The sequence below is a fragment of the Equus caballus genome, chromosome 4 (genome assembly GCF_041296265.1).
Source record: "Equus caballus isolate H_3958 breed thoroughbred chromosome 4, TB-T2T, whole genome shotgun sequence".
Lineage (NCBI taxonomy): Eukaryota > Metazoa > Chordata > Mammalia > Perissodactyla > Equidae > Equus > Equus caballus.
Genome location: NC_091687.1, coordinates 81,526,832 through 81,541,984, shown reverse-complemented (window position 1 = coordinate 81,541,984; position 15,153 = coordinate 81,526,832). Strand labels below are relative to the sequence as shown.

General features: G+C 38.6%; 1 protein-coding gene across 7 annotated transcripts in view; it reads right to left on the bottom strand.

Annotated features, from left to right (window-relative positions):
* The window catches only part of CPED1 (cadherin like and PC-esterase domain containing 1), a 271,966-nt gene that overhangs the window by 237,490 nt on the left and 19,323 nt on the right, over positions 1 to 15,153 (bottom strand). For all 7 annotated transcript variants that reach the window (XM_070264955.1, XM_023639557.2, XM_070264957.1 and 4 more), the window contains exon 3: positions 7,962 to 8,145. In XM_070264955.1, coding sequence (XP_070121056.1) covers positions 7,962 to 8,145 — 184 coding nt within the window. The remainder of the gene's footprint in view (positions 1 to 7,961; positions 8,146 to 15,153) is intronic.

Below are 15,153 nucleotides of genomic sequence, written 5' to 3'. Positions count from 1 at the left end.
GCACCACTAGCCAAAAGGACCATCTCCAATTTGGCCTCCAGATCCATGTTTCTCCACTCTTTCTTGGCTTCCCATTCCTCTCTTCTGCCCATAGGAAATGCGACTAAGCGCAAAGACTAAAGAAAAGGAATTCCTAGAATGACAGAAGTTTAAAATCTTGTCGTGCTTTCTCTCATTCTGTTTGTATAAATGTAACAGTGCACATTTGGAAAAGACTTTGGTGGTGATTTTACTCACTCTCCTGAGTAATAAAGTAACTCACCCAGCGGCGTCTCTGACTTGCTTCTGTTCCAACAAAACTTACTTTTCGAGATGGACGGTTCCATTGCTGGATAACTCTGATTGATAAAATGTTCATCCTTAAATTGGTCCTAGTTACGCCTTCTAGAGCTACTTCAAATAAATCTTGTACTCAAGCATCCTGTTAAACAGTGGGAATACGAAAATATCGGTCCAACTACTTGCAGGGCCTCCCAGAAACATCCTTTTCAATTGGAACAATCCATTTTCTCGTTCCTGCTGAAGTTCTGGTTCCTGCTGCAACAGTAGAAATATGCCCTCTCTGAGCACACATAAATAAGTCTGACCCAATGATAAAATAGACTCTGTGTCAGAGTCTCTTAAATGACATATTATTTAGACTCTACCCTGGGAGCAAGTTAAAAACTTCTGGAAAACATTTATTCTCTCTTAGGCCACTATTCCATTCTATGAACTAAAACAATAATTTACTAAATAGTATCTGGATGATATGAAAGAAAATAATTCGATGGTACTCTATCTTTTTCCTTAGAGATATATATGTTATAAAGATCCTGGGTCGTATAATATATTTTTCCAAAGCAAGGGATTGGAAGAGCATAAAAGTGAGTATTTTACACTATGCTAAGAAAAGAACTAGAGAACGTAAGGTAGAGGATGCAAACAGGACCTAGATGATGTGATGGGATTTTTGACCCTTAATGCTTTCTATGTTCACAGGCTCCAGAAGCTAAATGCTTACTTTTCCTCCTCCTTAACTGGACAGCATTTTTAGGTAACACTACGTGTTCCATTGTCTTATGGAATATTAGACTTTCAGTGAATCAGTTATCACCTCTAAGCAGATAATCCACAAATCTACATCTCCTGTCCTGGCCCCTGCCTTCGCTCCAGTTTCTGCTAAACACATCCAGATGAAAAGCTCACGGCACTTGACGTTGAAGATGTTTAGAACTAAACTCAGCCGCACTCCCCCCAAAACCAACAGGCCAAGAAACACTGGTAAATGTGACAGGAGAGTCTGGAGAGCATGAGAAGAGACAAACTCTGGAAAATGGACAAAAGCATTAAAAACTTCAACAGTGTAGAATCATTTGATGCATAAAGAATTAGCCCTATATACTACTGTATTTGTGGTCACATTATTTTTAAGACCAGATTTGAGCATGAACAGAATATCAATGTTCCTACAAACTTATATACAAATAAAAGGTTTATCAGTTAAGTTTTAATGTGACTTCTCTGAGGTAGTTCACTATAAAAGGGACCCAAATATTGGTCTACTATTTTATCTTCGTTATTCATGTATCCAATAAATATTTATTGTGTATCCCTATGTGAGCGGCACGGTTTTAAGTCAAAAGCAGAACAGACATGGTTCCTGACTTCAAGGAGCTTAATAGATTTTTTATAAGTAAAGTTTTTTTTCCTAATGGAATGATCCATGGGACTGTGTGTTGGAATTTCAGGAGAATTTACAACACAGACCTTTCCATGAGAACATGTAAGTTGGGAGCAAGTGACTTGAAATCACCTATCAAGTTCATTTAACCCAAAATACTCGGCAACAGCACCCTTATGCTACTTCATATAGAACCCATTGTAGATAGACCTCTCCACAAAGGAATCTTTCCAATCTCCTCTCTGTAACTAGTTCTTGACAGAAATAACAATATTACCCTTCATTTCTGGAGCGTCCACGATGTGCCATTCTCAGAACTACCTCAAAACAATCAATTTGAGGAAAAGAAAACTAAGGCTTTGAGAGGTTAAGTAACTTGCCCAAGGTAATAGAACCACTAAAAGGTAACCCCAGGGGCTCCCACCCAGGTTCCATCTTACTCCAAAGCTAATTCTTTTTGATTACCACAATCTACTCTCTCCCCGAAAAAGCAATTATTGTGATTAAGCTCTCCTTACTTATGGGTAATTTAAATCTCGACTTCCTTATGGCTTCTTTTTGAATACAAATAAAAGGAAGAAAAATTTGAAATATGTTTTCCATTACAAAAGTGAAGATTGGTGTCTAGTAGATGTTTCTTTTCCACACAAACTTCAGAAACAGCTTTTGGCAAGTAGTCATTATAAATAAACCTTCAAAATTAGATTAAATTTCAAAGGATACATGGATGCGTTGGACATTTTTAAGAGTACAAGTGAACTTAAATAAAAGTATAGGAGGAAAGAAATCTCAAATTATACACAGGGAAGCAAATAGGCTTTTTCTTTTTTATGTATTTCCCACAACATTGAGTAGTGATCTGTATCTCTTGCTGTATAACTGTATCTTTTAATAGTGATTCCCAAGAACACAGTAGAGCAAATTACGGTGTTCTTATTAGGGAGGAAAAGCTGTGAAGCAACACTGTTTAAAATACAGTTCTCCAGAACACAATATATCAAGTTTAATATCAATACAAATATTGATAAATACTATCTATTATGGTATTAACTCTAGCCCATTCTAGAAATGCCTTCACTATACCACACTGTCAGGTTACTCTCACAGCTCCAGTTGGAAAGTTGTACGAACCAAAATATGACATCCACTTCATTTGCAACACAGATGTTGCTCTGGTCCTTGACCCATTACATAACCTAGTGTTGTCTACTTAATAATCCCTTTGAGAAAATTGTTTTAAATATACTGCTTGGGAGCCTGGCCGAGTGGTTAAAGTTTTACCTCCTCTGTTTCAGTGGCCCAGGTTCACAGGTTCGGGTCCTAGGCGCAGGCCTACTCCACTCACCAACCTCACTATGGAGGTGTCCCATGTCCAAAAAAATAGAGGAAGATTGGCACAGATGTTAGTTCATGGCTAATCTTCCCCAAACAAAAAATAAGAGGAAGATTGGCAATAGATGTTAGCTCAGGGTGAATCTTCCTCAGCAAAAAAAAAAAAAATATATATATATATATATACATATATATATACACACACACACTACTTGGGCATGTGGGACATTAGAGGAGGGGAACTGTAGTTTTCCCTTCTTCCTCAGAGTAAAACTTCTGTTCTTTCCCTTGTTGCTCTGGGCACTTGGAGGTTCAAGCCAAAACTAAGCCTAAACTGTGGTAGCTAAGAGGAATATCCAGTTTGAGCCCTAATTTTATATTTCCATTTTGGTAATTTTATTACTGTGTGTTTTATTGTAAACCATAAAATCCTTTTTGAATAAGGTTTGGTATAAGTTAAAAAACTAAACTGTCTCCATCCTAGAGTTTAATCATCAGCTTCGTATGGGATCAAGTGACATAGAATTAGTCTACATACATGGGTCAGCAAACTTTTTCTGGAAAGGCTCCAACAATAAATATTTTTGGCTTTAAGAGCCACACAGTGTCGGTTGTAACTACTCAACTCTACCATTGTGGAACAAAAGCAGCCAAAGACAGTACAAAAACAAATGTATGGCCACGTTCCAATAAAACTTTGTTTACAAAAACAGGCATGGGGCTGGATTTGGCCAGTGGGCCATAATTTGCTGACCCCTGGCAAGAAAATCCGTATGGTCTTTCACTTTTTGTATTTCTTCAAACACCATTCTATGTAAAACCCCAAGTTACAAAAACAAGAGCAACTTGAAACCATAAAACTGACTCCAATTCCGTCACTTAGATAGCAGGTTGACATTTGTTTTTCATATGAACTACCTATACATTTAATTTGAAAATGTAAAGTAGACAGAGGTGGACAGAAGATTGCTAAATATGCACTACCCTTCAAGCATACATAAATCATTCTGACCCTATGATAAAATCTACTGAGTCAAAGTCTTCTGGACCACACGCTACTTGGATGCTACCATGGAAAAGAGGTAAGAACTTTTGGAAAACATCTACTCTCTCTCAGGCCACTATACTCTTCCATACTAAAGCACTGATTTGCTAAATAGCACCTAGATGCTAGGAAAAGGAATAATTGGTCAGTGCTTCTATCTTTTCCTTTAGAGAATTATATGTTCTTACAAATGCAGGGGCATAAGATATACTTTTCCAGAGCAAGGGACTGAATGACCGTAAAAGTACATGTTTTACACTCTGCTAAGTTTTGTACGCCTGAATCTGTGAAGACAATTGCCCTCGATTGTCCTCCTATTCTCAAAATCAGCTTACGGATGAAATCTTTGTAAATACCTATACAGTTAAATCTTAGGTAGTGCGATGGCATTACAGCAACAGATTTTGCATTGTTTTATTCCCAAAATTAACTCTAAAAATTGCTATTCCTTGCACCAATAGTATATTTCTTAGGACAGTGTTCCCCAAACTGGGCTATACACCAGAATTATCTGTGTCCGTCTTTAACATATAAATTTCTGGGCCCTGCTCCCAGGCTGCTGAATAAGAAAACTATTGGCTGGGCTTTACTTAGTCTCCTCCCAGAACTCTGATGGGGGTCACAAAGTGATTAAATTCACACCACATACTATTGAGAAGGAAACAGCATTACTGCCTTTAACACATGAGAGAACCAGGGTTCAGAGAACTTAACTTGCTCAAGGCCATATATCCACGGCCCTATAGTCTTTCCTGCTAGAGCCACCAACTCTTCTGTTATGTCACCAGGATGGAATTAACCAGGGAAAAAATATTCTAATTAAGGACCCCAGACTGCTTTGCTTTTCCTTTCAATAAATGTTTGCTAAAGAAGTAGTAGAAAAGTTAAATACAACATAAAGCCCAAAGTTACTGTACAAGAACAGATTATGCTTAATAGTGGAATGTTGCCAGCCTGGCCTATGACTCTTTCATTTTTTCTAATTTTTAACCATTTCTGGCCTCAACAGCTTAAAAAAAAAAAAAAAAAGTGGCCCCAAACTGGAAAGAGGCCATCTGTGCTTCAAAGGATGGCACAAAAAGAGGTCAACAGACGCGATTGGAGTCAGGTCAGGAGAGGAGCAGAAAGCAGGTGGAATACACAGGTAGAATAAGAAAAATGCATTTTATATTTATTTTCCTATGACCAAGAATGTATTTTACAAATGTGTCAAATATGCACCTGGGCACTTAGTAACATTTGTGGGAGTATCTGTTTTATTTTTAATGTAATATTCTAATTTCAGGTTAGCAAACAGCAGAAACTGCAATAATAAAGTGAATGATAGGTGGGGTAGGTCTCCAGATCAGCCTGAATTGCTTCTACTTCCCCCAAGCTGTTCAACCTGGGGAGATTGTTTAAACATGCCAATATAGCTTCATAATTTCCGCTGCTGCACATGTGGTAAAATAAGCATGGCGTGAATATGTGAGACTAAACAAACGAATTCGACAAGAATCAAATCTCCAGAAAATATTTTTTGTAGTGAGTGCCTCAATTCAAACATAATTTTTAGATTAAATTTGTAGCCACCAAAAATAAGCTGCAATAGGAAAGTGGTGTTCTTTTATGTCGGATAATCAAGGAAATGTTAGATTCCGGTCACAGAACTTTTTCATTTCAGGTATTTGATGCACATTGCTCTCACCGTGAAAACTGCAAAATCAAATGAAAAACCAAAAATCAATTTTCCACACTCATGAAATTGTGAAATTGCTACCCTTTCTTGAGGCCTATCCAGGAATAATATCTTATTATACAGAGTAGAAGAATACCAAGAAAGAGTTGGGAAGTGGATGTTTTAAAAACTGTGGGAATGTGGGAAAGGGGAACCAAGTCAGCACTTACACTGACAAATTCTGGTGACACCATCTAGTTATCTTGTGCCACGGGGCCCAGCAACTGCTTTGGCTGCCAGATTCTATTGCCTTTGGGCTATCTTTGCACTTCCTGGGTATTTGGAAGCTGCAAAGTAATCCTCTTTTTCCTTGTAAAACTGATCCAAGGACATCAAGGGAAAGGGGAGACATATTCCTTCTGCTTTGCAACTGGGGAAAATTGAAAACTGAAGTTGCAATGCAGAGGAACATAGGAATTTCAGACAACAGTGGTGTGTTATCAGGGCCAATGCTTTGCACGACTCTAGGAGCACAGCTCACCTGGCATGCATGCCGGGGTTACACAGTCCATCACCTGGATCGGGGATGGGCTACAATATTTTATGGGATGAGTGGGAGACTGAACTCTTTATATCTTTCCTTTACACAGACAGCTATTCTGATAAATGGTTTTCTGACACTATCGTTTATGTGCATTCCAGAACTTTAAATTGGTCCTTCTCAATAGAACCAACCCCAATGAGGTTTGCAAAGTTTGTTTTCAATCCTCCTTGATATTCCGGAGCTTCCACCTTCCCTTTTGTTTTTCTCATTTGCTTCCGGAAGCCCAGTGCTCTGTATTTCCATGCTTCCACTGAGGGGCAAGGACCAGCAAATCGCATTCCTGGACCTGCCCTGATGGTCCACAATCTGCACATTTTTAAGACCTTTCTTTTCACCAAAGTGGATATTTTGGGGCTCTATTCTCTGAGAGCTTTGCTAGCTACTAGCCAAGTTTTAAGTTAGTTGCTAGCTGTAAGCTATTAACTTTACTGCCAACATGGTAAAAGGTGAACGTGGTAAAGGATGATCATGGCTAAATGTCTCCAGAAATCTCAGTCATTCACCAGCATTAACTAGCACTTTAAAGAGCAAGGAAGACATGTAACTGAAGAAGTCCTCTGAGGATGGCAAGATTGTCAAAATTTAAATGAAAAATGAAAATTATTGTGACATTAGCATCTGACTATCTTCTCCCAAAGGAAACCACTGAGATCAGCCATTGATTCAAGTTGCTTTTCCTCTCCTCCCTTTTATTAAATAGGAAAATAGATATATTGTGCAATCATAAAGAGAAAAATCTGATTGGCTCATGCTGAATGAGTGTTCCACATCCTTCTAGCTCTAACAATGATAGAGTAGCGCTGGATAAGGGGCCAAAAGAGAGACTGGAGCAACAAAGAGGTGAAGAAGAAGTGCACAGAAATAAGAGCTAGAACATAGGGGTTCAAACCCTGCCCTTCCCTCACCCCAGGTTTAAGATAAGAGTGAGTTGCTTCACTTCTTGCAGCCTCGACTTCTTCTTCTGGAATATGGTGGGAGGAAGGGAATTAATATTTCTTAATCTTAGGGTGCTCAGGGGGCTTCAGTCCTCACTGAATGAGGGCATGAATGGTATCTGTCACATGGTTAGTTGCTCAAGAAATGTTAGCTGTTATGTTATTGCCCTTTTTGACCTCCAACATCTACTCAACTTTCTTTCCAAATAACTTGTTTAAAAACCTACCTCTTATTTTTCACTTCAAATGATAGAAATAAAAGTACTTGACTAGTAATGGCATGTGTAATAAATATCCATACTTCTTTCACATTGAGAGCCAATATGTGAATCACATTTAAGCCGGCTCCTCAAAACAATTTCCAGCACATTCTACTTGCAGTCAGATGAAGTGGCAATTTTCTTAAAATATGGAGCCGTTTGGTGCCGGGCAGAACATGTATTCAGGCTCATAAACATAAACATTTTTTATGTAGCATTTAAACATGAACTATGCAACTCCAAAATGCTACAAAAATATAAATAAAATCATCTCAGGAATAAAGAAATGTAGCTAAAGAAAAACAGAGGAAGTGGAAAAGGAGCCAAGTTTTCTACAATGCAAGAAAGTTGATCATAGGTAAAAATTTGTTTCTGTGAATTTTTTCAGAGGAAGATAGTAGCACATTCTAGAAATTATTTAACAATACATGTCAAGCAACTTTGGTAATTACTTCTTATTCTGACCTTTTTCTAGCAGTCCCAGGCCAGGGTCAGCATCAAGTCTTTCTTCAGTGATGACAACTGTGTAGCGATGCTGAGTGAGAATGTGCTGGAGGAGTCGAAGCTCCTTTTTGCTGTAGAAAGGAGGCCTGTAGAGTAGGGCCCTTCTGCCATGGCTGACAAAGTGTGTCTCAATTGATTCTTCAATCTAAAGAAAGAAAGAAGGCATAAAAATTCGAGAGGAACAAAGCACATTTCCTTGAAGGACATCATTCATGCAAATCAAGGGCCATTTAGAAAGTTAGCCTTTCCTTCCAGAAATGAAAGAGATTCTCTAAAAGGCTGACAAGAACAAAGTGACCTCATATGCAAGAACCGAAGGTGAACTGAATTTTTCTCACTATTACAGAAAGATGAAAATTTTAGGCCATTAAATAGAGCTCCTAGAGGAATACTGCTTCATGGAAATGAAGAGCTCCACTCTAGCTGAAAGCATAAATTAACAGCACTGCCTTTCATCTGCCTTGTGCTTTTATAAAGTAGCTCCAGCTGCATTATCTTTTAACAGTTCTTTTAGGTAAACACGGTAGAGGAAACAGACTCAGAGAAGATGGATTTTGTGCTGGAAGGACACGTTCAGGAAGAGGTAGAGTTCAAAAGGAATCTCAGAGCTCTTTGGAGATATACATTGCTGATGCTTCTCTCAACTAGGACACAGCAAAAGTCAAATGCATCTCAGTGAGGCAGGATGGATCTTCGTTGAGAAGAGAACAACAAAAGCATCATAATTTTAGGTTCTTCGTTCAATAGTTTATTGCTCCTCCAAATAAATATTCCTCTCTCTCACAATGAAGTTTGAAATTCCATTAACAAAGGGGAATCCTTGAATTGACAAGTCGAAAGAAGGCTGATGTTTAAATTCATTATAAGGTATAACGGCAGATACTGGGTATACTCCTGAAAATTTGAGATCAAATCTTGATAAGGACTTTTTTTTTTTGAGGAAGATTAGCCCTAAGTTAATATCCACCACAAATCCTCCTCTTTTTTTTTCGCTGAGGAAGATTGGCCTTGAGCTAACATCCATGTCCATCTTCTTCTATTTTATATGTGGGATGCCTGCCACAGTGTGGCTTGCTAAGTGGTGTGTAGGTCCACGCCCAGGATCTGAACTGGCAAACACCAGGCCGCCAAAGCAGAACATGAGAACCTAACTGCTACACCACCAGGCTGGCCCTAAGTAAAGACATTTTTTATCACTAGAAGGGGAGACAAGATTGGATCGGGGTTAGGGGAAAAAATGGGAGAGACCAAAGAAGAGGAGACAAATGAGTTGGAGGAGGAAGATGAGGTGAAAGAGGTAAAAAACAAAATTCAGAATCCAAATTGCTTTCATTGGCAGCTCTGAATCAAACAGTCCATTTAACAGATCTAAAACACAATATGTACCATGTCTTTTCACTACTTAAATTTCTTAATTATTTCCCACTTCTGATAGAATCAATTCCACATCTTTGTCAAGGAATACAAGACCGTTCAAACTTAGACCCTATCTGGATAAGACCAGAGTCATATCACACTCTTAATTATTTCCATTCCCGTTCCCACTCTGCTCCTTCATATAAATATACCATTGTGCCTTCCACCTATAATTCCTTCCTCTTTCTCCATTTGTCCATCTAGCAAACCCCAAATCAAACATATGTCCTTTGGAAAGTTTTAATTGAAATACATCCTTCCATTAGCACTTACCAGAGGAACTGTGCACTCCTCCCTGATGTCAGCTCCTTAACAGGCAGCCTGCATTGTCTGTGTGTCTCCAGCACACACAGTAAACGCTTAATAAATGAAGGTATCTAGTAAATTAATGAGCTGTAGTGCTCTATCAAGACCTTTGAAGGTATGTATGGAAAGAAAGAAGTAATGGATTTGGATTGTAAACCTTTTGAGGGCAGGAACTATATCCTATTTTTCAATGCATATAAATTATCTCTATCTGAAAATGAATAGACAAAGCATAGTGTAGTGCAGGAGGGCACAAACTCTGGAGCCACACTGTTGGGTCTGAATCCCCTGGCTCCACCAGCACTATATGTGTGACCTTGAACAATACTCCCTTCTAAGGGTACTGTGCGGATTAAAGAGTTAATCTCTGTAAAGTGCTTAGAACCGTGCCTGACATATGGGTAGCACTATATATGTGTTTTTAAAATAATAATATATCATGAAGAGCAAAGAGTCAGCAAAAGCGTTTCTGAGTTTGAGCTCTGCCTGGCATTAGCTAACATAGATGCTTAATATGCGTGTGAGGAATATAATGGAAAGGAACAGAACACTAGTTAATCACACCTTCTGTGCATGGTACGTTGGGAAAACATGATTACACATTTCCCTAGTTAAGAAGATATTGCTTTTTATTGATAGTGAAACTATTTAAACTCAAGAATTTAACTGCACACTGGGACATGATTCCCCAGCAAATGTTGGAATTGTTGGTAATGATAAACTTATAAGAAGGAGTATTTGAACCCAAATACAGGTAGAGCTTGTGGACAAGGCATTAGAGAGAACGAGTAGCCCAGAGGAGGCCAAAATAAACAAACATGCGTCTAGGTGAAAGGGGAAGACAGATGCTTCCAAATATATCAGTGTCACTCAAGCAAAACACACAGTGTCCAAAATTCCCATCTCACATTATTTTCTTTCGTAATCACAGGATGCTCCTCTCTATTACAGCTGGCTCAAGCAGAGCAGTGATTTCACATGAGGAGAGTGTATTTTCAAACTTCAAGTTATTATTATTTTGAAAGATACCACCCCTCCTTGCCCCTCAACTAGGATCAGTTTAAACAAGAGCAATGCAGCTCTTACCAGTATATCTTATATGGAGCATATTCCAAAGAAAGTGTAGCTACTGGCCATATTTTGTAATAACCTTGACAACAGAGACTGAAATTTTAACTCACGTCTCAGACTACAGAGAATAAATAGGAAATGAGCTTGTCCGTCAAATTATGTTGTATTATCCTGTAATACAAACTGCTCCTGTCCTTGTAATATTTATAACACACTGTATCAGCAGAATGGCCCAATACCAAGGGGCGAGAATGGTTTTAGCTGGTCCGACAACAGGTGCACACCCTGTGTATGTGAAATAAAAACTACCCGAACAATTATGTCAACCGCACCAGCAATTGCGGGACTATCAAGTGCCAACAGCAGCCCTTTGGGAAATGAGAGCTCCTGATTACTCCTACAATTTCAAAGCTATATTTTTAGTGGGAGAATACATTTAACCTGGCCACCACTACAACAACTAAACTTGAGAGTTGCAGGCCTGCTGAAGAGAAGTTAGAAAAGAGTGAGTGCTAACTGGATGCATACACTCTGAACCCCGAGTCACTTCCCTCTCTCCCTTCTTCCTGAGAGATCTGCAGAATATTTCCTCAGAAGTCACTTTGCTAGACTATATGAAAGTTGTTTTATAACTGAACATGTATTATTTTTATTGGAAGGACTTCAAAATCTGAAACCTTCATACCACCTTAGATAAAGCAAAGGATAGAGTGCTGTGATAAACTCCTCGGAGTATTAGATACAGGAATGAAGAGGAGGATTGGGAATAAAAAATGTGGACTTGAATTCTGGCTCCACCACTTGTTTGCTTCACCCACTGGGGTGAATTATTTAATCTCTCCTTATCAGAGTTTTCTCATATGTCTAGTAACAAATCCTACCTCAAGAGGTTGTATTGGGAATTAAACAAATTTTCTATACAAAAGTGTCCAACACAGTGTCCCACCAATAAATGATGTTAAATATAAACAAATAAAATTGAATAATAACATTATAATTCTGTTTTTATATTAGGAATTCTATAAGATTTTCAATTAATATATTTTGGTCTCTGTCATAAAAAGCTCTTCTATAATAAACTATATGCTTTCATATACCCTGATATATGTTTTTTTCTGTGGGACTCATCACCTTTAAATGCAAAAATATTATTTATTTATTTATTGTGTTTATTGTCTGTCTCCCCACAGCATAAAGGACAGTAAATGAAAGCATATATTTTTACCTGTTTTGTTCACTTTTGTTTCTCCAACCTAGGAACAGTACTTGGCCCATAGTGGACACATAATAATACTTTGAATGAATGAAAGCAAATATCTTTATCTTCAATATGTAAAAGTCTTTGTTATAAATACTACCATGGAAGATTGAGAATAGAAAGAGGTGAAAATTTGTATTAAGAAATTTATTTCAGTAGAATTTTGAATAGTAGCAAGAATGACAAAAAGAGAGTTAAAGATTTGAGCAAAATAATGAATTTATAGTAAAAAAAGGGTAAATAAAGAGCTATATTATAAAAGAACTATATTTCTCAGTTACTTACACTACTAAAAAGTCTTCACCAAGACTTACCACAAAAGCAAGAAATACAGCTCTTTAAAATATAGTAGGGATGAAAAATAAAACTTGTTTTTTTCCACATGACAGAAAGATTTTTTTCTGGATTTATGAAAGTAGCTGTGTACTTATGACATCTTTTGATGCTCAAATACAAATCATACCGTAGACCTCGGATGAGTGTCATATATAACTAAAAGTCAAATTGCCTTGCTGGTCTAGATTCTTGGCGTTTTAGAAATATTGCAGAGTCTATCATAGTGAATTATGTTTTAATTTTTCCACTGTAAGAATAAAATAGAGATATTTTTTCCATTGATGAATGGTACACCTATTTTAGAGAATTCAGGAAATGAAATGGATGGAGTTTTCTAGGATGCATATCCTATACATTTCCACCTAAAAATTATTAAAGTTGCAGGACAGTTTAGGGACCACAGCTTTCCTAGATATGCAAGCAGACCCTCGTAAGAATGTTCCCTACCTAAGGGAACCTTAAGTGAACTTGCCTTCGTCTTATAGCTGCCTCAGCTGAATCTCAAGCCCATCACGGAATGATGGCACATTTCTCGGAACCACTCCACAACACTGAGCACCTTCTGGCCGTACTCTCAAACTGTACCTGGGGACTATCCTAACACTCAACATCCAATGAAGCAAGTTTGCTCATCTGTGGTTCTACCTAAGTTCTAAACAAATAATAGAGAAACAAAAACAATAAAGTTTCAATATAAAAAATGTATCCCCAATATAGCTTTAATGAAATGGCACCCACTTAAATAGCCATGGCCAAAACCCATTATCACCTCTTCCTCAATCCAATTTTCCCTTTGGCACTCTTCACAACTTACAGTCGTATATTACTTGTGTAATATCTGCCACTCCTATAAGTCTGTATGTTTCATGAAGGCCTCAATTTATCTGCTTTGGTCATTGTTGTACATACAGCTTACTGCCAGGTTCTAAATAAGAGGTAATAGATGAATGAATAAGCAAATGAATGAATGCATAAATGCAAAGTATGAGTTCATTATTTGTAAACACATGCATGCCCTTTAATTATTTTACTCACTATGAGGTAAAAAAATCCACCACAAAGTCTCAGTGGAGGGGCCGGTCCCATGGCTGAGTGGTTAAGTTCATGTACTCTGCTTCTGCAGCCCAGGGTTTTGCTGGTTTGGATCCTGGGAGCGGACCTAGGACTGCTCATTAAGGCATGCTGAGGCGGCATCCCACATAGCAGAACTAGAAGGACCAATGACTAGAATATACAACTATGTACTGGGGGGATTTGGGGAGAGGAAGAAAAAGAAAAAGAAAAAGAAGATTGGCAACAGATGTCAGCTCAGGGTCAATCTTTAAAAAAAAAAAACAGTCTCAGTGGAGGCTTAGACATCTGCATCTCAAGCCATAAATTATCCATGATCTCTTCATTGCTAATGACTGCCTCACTTCACTGCAACCACCCACTCCAATGGCCACATCTTGGACTTTGTGGTCCCCAAAACAGTCCCCACCTCTGAAATTATAAAATGAGCTATGTATTCCATTCTCTGATCACATTCATATATTTCCAGCTCTTCTCATTTTTTCCCAACACATCAGTTCTTCAACCACCAATCTTTCCCTCTAATGCCAACTTTCTCCTCACTTCCTTTTCACCTTCTTTCTCCGCAGCTCAGATTCGATAGTCCAACACCCCAATCACCCTGTACACAATATATTAAATTCCCTTGCTCCCTGTACTTGCATCACATTCACATGGCAAAGCCTCAAGGATGGAAGAGCTAGGGAAACAGCAGTAAAGAAGACAGCCAAGTCTGCCCTCACAGAACTAACAGCCCATCAAGGAAAGCAGACATGAGCAACTAGTTATAACAAATTGTGATGTGCCAGGTAAATGGGGAGGAATAGGATGCTGTGGAAACTCTGAGCTGAGGGACCTGAGGAAGATCTCAGCAGCTTGCCTGTTCTGCACCTAGGCTGGGGGTGCTGAGAGCTGCTGAAGGAAAGTACCCACTTGGACAGATGCTGGTTGGCAAAGCCAATGCAGTCTTCAGGTTCCCCAGACTATCCTGCTATGCTTCCCTGGACAATTCTCTCTCATATCCTCCATGGTGACAAACTTTTCTACTCTCTAGCTACCTCCTTACTTCTACCGATAACTGCCTCCCGTTCACAGAGGAAATCAGCACCAGTAGAAGGAAACACACTGAGTTAGACAGCCTCTTTTTGACAAACCTATAGCCTATTGGCACAATTAACATTTCCTCTTTTCTTCTGATTTCCATAGATGAAATCTGTCCTTCTCGTGTCTATGGCTAATCACTCTGCTTATTTTCCAGATCCACACTCCCCCTCCCCGCAAGCAACAAACCTCCTCCCTATAGCCACTCTCAAATCCCTGAGAAGTTCATCCATCTTTCGCTTCTTCTCCTGGATCCTCAATATCCCCTCCCCTTTCTTTCCTACTGGCTCCTTCTCAACATTCATTCACTCATTCATTTATCTATTTCATATTTGTGAACACTTTGTATGTGATAGGCATAGAGTTCTGAGAGAGACAACAGTGAAGAACCCTGACAAAGTTCTAGTCCTCACTGAGCTTACTTTTCAGCGGGAAGAGCAATAAACAGTTAATGAAATCATCCAAAGCAATCTCCCACAGAGGTAAGAGCTCTGGTCAGGGTAAAGAGTTAAAAAACGCCGCAGAGCTCCTTGAGATGGTGTGGTGCTGTTGCTTGCATGTGTTATGAATGTTGCGCATGAAAGAAAATGAGAGAAGAAAGATAATTCTTAGAGA